This window comes from Fukomys damarensis, unplaced genomic scaffold (assembly GCF_012274545.1).
Source record: "Fukomys damarensis isolate Sample0158 unplaced genomic scaffold, DMR_v1.0_HiC HiC_scaffold_16, whole genome shotgun sequence".
Lineage (NCBI taxonomy): Eukaryota > Metazoa > Chordata > Mammalia > Rodentia > Bathyergidae > Fukomys > Fukomys damarensis.
The window spans coordinates 129496302-129501848 of record NW_022900928.1 but is presented as its reverse complement, the minus strand read 5'-3'; the positions used below and the strand labels follow the sequence as shown (position 1 = coordinate 129501848).

General features: G+C 62.6%; 1 protein-coding gene across 1 annotated transcript in view; it reads left to right on the top strand.

Annotated features, from left to right (window-relative positions):
• The first annotated feature begins 4642 nt into the window (after positions 1-4642).
• The window catches only part of Nppc (natriuretic peptide C), a 3948-nt gene continuing 3043 nt past the window's right edge, over positions 4643-5547 (top strand). Inside the window, exons 1-2 of the mRNA XM_010631766.3 lie at positions 4643-4834; positions 5185-5495. Of these exons, the coding sequence (XP_010630068.1) occupies positions 4745-4834; positions 5185-5475 (381 nt within the window). The 5' untranslated portion in view covers positions 4643-4744 and the 3' untranslated portion in view covers positions 5476-5495. The remainder of the gene's footprint in view (positions 4835-5184; positions 5496-5547) is intronic.

The window sequence follows — 5547 nt, the reverse complement described above, 5'->3', positions numbered from 1 at the left end:
CTCTGCTTCCACTGAGCGCCCACAGTTCAGCAGATGACTTGGAGAGCCGGGCTCTGGAGGTAGACATGGGAGTCACCTGAGAAACAGACACCGGAGCAAAGGCGCCATGGGGGCGTCAGGGCTGTGACTGCGACACCTCAGGGAGCCATGGGGCTGCAAGGCATTGGTGCTAAAGCTGCCAGAGGCCCTCAGGGTCGTCACCCTCTGGAGAAGGTCCTGCCAGCTCTCCCATTTTGGGTCCTGGACACGCATGCCACCCAGAAACTGAGTCCAATGGTCACCCGTCCTTCTCCAGGGGCTTCACCCCCAAAGTTCTTGGGGAGCAACCCTAGCCCTGCAGCCCCTGTAGGACCCTGTTCCCTGCAGCCTAAGGCAGACAGGAAACCAAGGACGCAGACACAGTGGCAGCTGGAGCCAGGCCCGGGGGTCCCGGGAAGGAGCAACTCTGAAGCAGGCACATCTCCCAGCTCTGCTCACAGGCTGGGCATCCCACAGCCCCCTGCAGCCCAGCCAGCCCTGGCCCCCGGGTTTTCTGAGCGCCTCCCTCACCTCGCTGATTGCCTGAGCTCAGCCTGCTCTGCCTGAGAAACACATTTGGATCTGATGAGGCAAGAGGTGCTGAAGTTAGAAATATTTGCCTGGTTCAGTCATGTGGATGAGCATATGGTGCATGCATTTCACCTCCGTGAGCGCTCCAGAAACTGTCTAACTCAGGAAGTATCTAATTCTATAGAGGCCGCGCGAGACCTTTAATCATCCCCATCAAATAATTTAAAACATGATTTTTAAAGACAACAGCACTTGTTCAGTCAGCCTGGACTCGGTCCTCAGGATTTGCTTTGCTGTTTCCGTAGCAGAACCACCTGGTCCTCCAAATTCACCTCCCACACATTGTCCCCTTTGCCCTGCCATCCCTCACTGAGGGGAGAAGGTCAGGGCACTCCCAGATGTCCTCACCTGTGTGCCCCACCCAGGGGCTAAGGGTCTTTCTGAGACAATGGCACCCAGGCTTGGTGCTTTGGGACCAGGGCAACCGGGTCACCTGGCCCAGTGCAGGCTGCAAGTTCCCCTGGGAAAGCGGGCCCTTGGCATTTCAACTCCTTCAATGGGGAGAGAGGCCAGGCAGCAAACTCCTGCTGGCGCGTATCAGCGCCACACAGCCTCTCTGGCCTACACCACCTCTGTGAAGACCACCAATCAATCGCTTGGCAGGAAATTCCAGACCCAACTCAGCGCCGAGCTGGGGCTTCCTCCCTCAGAGATTTCTCCACAAGGCAAAGCAGGAGACCCCTGAACCACAGACAGCAGACAGCTGGGGGGAAGGACCCCTCCCTGCCAAGGCCAGGCTGGGCCACCAGGGACCCTGCTGGGCAATCCACGTGGGCCAGGTTTGTTGTGTGATGTCGCACATCAGATTCAGAGACTCTTCAGACAGTTTTTCAAATAATTTATGAACTTTGGGCACTTCTCTGCCTGTGTGAAGCCCCCTGCCAGCCCTCCTTAGCATCTGCTAAGCCAGGTCTTTCTTGCTGCTGTTTCCTGAGCATTCTCGGTTTAGAAGCTGACCAGGGAGTGGTGAGTGGCCATAGCTCTCAGGGTAGACATGCAGAGCACACGGAGTCCGGCTCCCTGAGCTGACTGGCGGCCCCAGGACCTGGCCAGCCCATCCCTTGATCCCTTCTGTGAGGGCCCAGCTTCCCAGGCGGAAGTTGGGATTCTGAGCCCCTTCCTCAGGGTTGGCCTCAGTGCCTGCGCCTCACCTGCCTGCTGACAGCCAGATGGGGAGCAGTGTGGAGGACCTGTCTTCTCTTTCTCTGAATCAGGAGGCCATCTGGAACAGGTGTGAGCAGCGCCTCTTGGAAAGGGATCGGCGGCAGCTGCTGGTCAGGTGGGGGAGTCCTGTGGCCAGGACTCCTGGCACCGTGAGGATACCCTGCTGGCATTGCTGCCCTTCCCAGGCCTCTCCTAAGGCCAGGCTGGTAGGTGCAGACGTCAAGGAGACTTGGCCAGGCCTCTGTCCCCAGAGGCCCTACACCACCCAACGGTCCAGGAGAGAGCGCGGCCCTGCCCCCACCGCCTGCAAGTGTGGATGTTCAGTGCCCTTCCCTTCCAGTCTGCCTCAGCTGCTTCCTGCTGCCTGCGTCAGCTCCACCCCTCCTCCGCCCCATCCAGGAGGCAAGGGCGGCCTTTTCCCAATTACAGGTGCTGAAACCCATAGCCCTGCGCAGAGATGGGTCCTGGCCAGGCTCCCGTGGCAATTTCCCTGCCTGGCTTCCTCGAGAACTGCTCATCGACTGTTCGTGTCCTCGTTGGGAAGTTATGCAGCTGGAAGGAGCCCCAGGATGAAATAATTGCAGAGAAAACAGATGGGCAGCCCGGCAGCCCTCCCTCCTCTGCAGGCCGAAGAACCCGCCGCTGCCTCCCAGAGCCAGGAGAGGGCGCTGTTGCCATCACCGCTGGATGGGGCTGGGCCCTCTCCTGCCTCCCATTAGCCTGGCACACTTCCCTCTCCAGGAAGCACATCCAGCTTGCCCAGGCTGGGAAAGGAGCCTCTTGGGGTGGCGCTTTGGTCGCTGGGGCTCTTCAGTGGGTTCCGAGGGGGCTGAAGGGATGCTCCCAGCTACAAGTGGATGTGTGAGGAGGGAAGGCAGGCTTCACTACGGAACTGCCAGGCCCCTGAGGCTCAGTGGCCTTTCTCCCTCCTTAGCCATCAGGGAAAGTTTTAACACTGAGCAGTCTGGACAGTGTCCTGAATGCTCATCTCAGCTGCCCAGTGTCAACTGATCCCACCAGGCACGCTGGGGGCAGGGCTAGAAGGAGCAGATTTCCTGAGGGAAAAGAGACAAAGGTCACAAAACCAGGCTGGCAGGAGCTCTCTCTCCCTCTAGATCCCTGCAGCCCAGTGCTGGACCTATTCAGTGAGGCTGCACACAGCCCACCAGGGAAGCCTCATACTGCACCTAACACTTCCAGGACCTTCTCTGCCCCAAATTGGCACATCCCTGTAATCAGCACTCAGGAGGCTGAGGCAGGAGGATCACCACAAGTTTGAGGCCAGCATAGGTACATAGTGAGTTGAAGGCCATTCTGGATTTCATAGTGAGACCCTGTCTCAAAAAAAAAAAAAAAAAAAGAAAGGAATCATCACCAAGTGTGTCTAGGGACCCAAAGAAAGGAAGGACCAGCCAGCACACGTTCAGAAGAGGTAGCCATGAACACTGGAAGCTCCTAACCTTCGCTTCTTAGGGGGCTTTTAGAGGACGTCTCTCCTGTACCCTGGACACCACCCCAGTGCCTAACTAGAGTCAGTGTGCCTGGCTCTTAAAACAGATAAAGATAAAGCAGGTCCCAGGGAAGTTTGGACGGCACCATCCCTCTGTCCAGTAGGCAAAAAGGAGCTGGAACTCCCACAGCGGGCAGTTCTTCCTTCTTCCTTCTTGTTTCTCCCCCTTTCCCCTCAAGTGAACGAGTCACATCGCTCCACTCCACGGCGTCACCGTGAGGAGGAAAGGCAGCCCCTGGTGCTGCCCTGAGATGTGGGTCTACCCGCTGCCAGAATGACAAACGAGGGTGTCCTGGAGAGCGCTGGGGTGCTCGTGCAGAAGGCAAGCCCACGCCGCCCGTGACTTGGAGTCCACGTGCAGATCCCAGAGCAGTCGTGACCGGTCGCCCTTCAGGTTGGCCATCTGCTGTCCCAAACCCAGAGCTCTGCGTGAAAGGACCCCGGAGCTTTCCTTCCAGGTATCCTACTGGGGCGCAAGAGCGCAAAGGAGGAGGCGTGGGACGGAGGGAAGACGGAGGCCCTGGCTTCTTCCTGTGCGCCAGGTTCCTGAAGACCCCAGCTCCCCAGAAAACGCCCACCCCGCCCCGCCTCCCTCCGGGCCTCTGCATCCCTGGGAGCTGCCACCACAATGCGGCCTCAGCCAGCTTCCTTCCCTCCCGACCGCCAGCCTGCGCAGCGGCAACGAGCCACAGATCCCTGCACCTCCCTCCCCGGCTGTCCACGGAGTCGGAAGGGAAGGACGTCGAGAGCGTGGCCCTCGACTGCCCAGGTCCCCGGGCAGGACCGGACCAGGGCCCGTCCGGCACAGACGCTCTCTGCGCGTGGAAGGCTCGCGCCCCTCCGCCGCAAGCCTGGCTCCCCGCGGCTCCCCGCGCCTCCCCGCGGGCCCGGCCGGGGCTCGGCCCCGCCGGCCTAACGGCCCCGAAGGAGTCTGCTCCCGCCCTGCTGAGCCGGCAAACGCAGGGGCGCCCGGGAAGTTTGGCGACTCCGTGAGTCTCCGTGATTCCGAGCAGCGCCCGCGCTCCCACTGGGACTTGGCTGCCTCAGGTCCCCGAAGCAGTCTTTGCACCTGCAGCGAGGGGGCCGCTCCTGCCGGGCAGGGCGCGCGTGGGAGGCTCCCTCGGGGCCACGGCGCGCTGCGCCTCGGGGTTTGCAAGCGCTCGCCGCGGTGCGGCTCCGAGCGCGGCCCCAGCGAGCCTGCTGCGCCGCGGGACCCTCCGGGCTGGGACGTGGGTAGGGGCCCGGGAGCCCCCGCGGCCTCCTCCCGGCCCTCGGCTCGGCCGCGTGCGCGATGCCATTGGCCCCGGCCGCCGGGTGGGCGGGGCGATGACGTCAGCGGCAGGTTGTATTATAAAGGCGCGAGGGCAGCGGCGGGATCAGAGCGCACCCAGCTGGCGTCGCGTAGCAGTGGGTTTCGCGCTCGCTTGCAGCCTCACCGTGTCCGCCGGCCCTAGCGGCACCATGCACCTCTCCCAGCTGCTCGCCTGCACCCTGCTTCTCACACTACTCTCGCTCCGGCCCTCCGAAGCCAAGCCCGGGGCGCCACCGAAGGTGGGTGCTGTCGAGAGGACGCTGGGCTGGCGGGGTGGGGGGCTCTGGGTCTGCAAGGCTGCGGAGAGAGTGGGGATGCAGCAGGGTGCCCCGAGAATTGCCCTGGAAGCCCAGACTCTGGGTGTCCCCGGCCTATGCACATGTGCAGCCCCGGTCCACTGTGGCCAGCTCGGCAAGTGGCGAAGGAGTGGAGGCCGGGGGCTCCCCGAAGGAGCGGGCAGCCACGGCAGGTGGATGCGTGCTGAGCAGTCCCGCTCGGGGCTTGCAAGGACGTAGGTGGCAGGGGCATCGGGGACCGCGAGACCACGCGCTGCAGCCGTGGTCCCTTCACCTGCCCGCTCCTCCGATAGGGCCCGCGAAGCCCGCCGGGGGAAGAGGTGGCCGAGCCCCAAGCTGCCGGCGGCGGTCAGAAGAAGGGCGATAAGAGCCCCGGGGGCGGCGGCGCCAACCTCAAGGGCGACCGGTCGCGACTGCTCCGGGACCTGCGCGTGGACACCAAGTCACGGGCGGCATGGGCTCGCCTTCTGCACGAGCACCCCAACGCGCGCAAATACAAAGGAGGCAACAAGAAGGGTTTGTCCAAAGGCTGCTTTGGCCTCAAGCTGGACCGGATCGGCTCCATGAGCGGCCTGGGATGTTAGTGTGGCGCCCCCTGGCGACGGTGAGTACTCCCTTCCCGGCCGCCGGCCGCTGGGCGGAACCGAACCGAACCT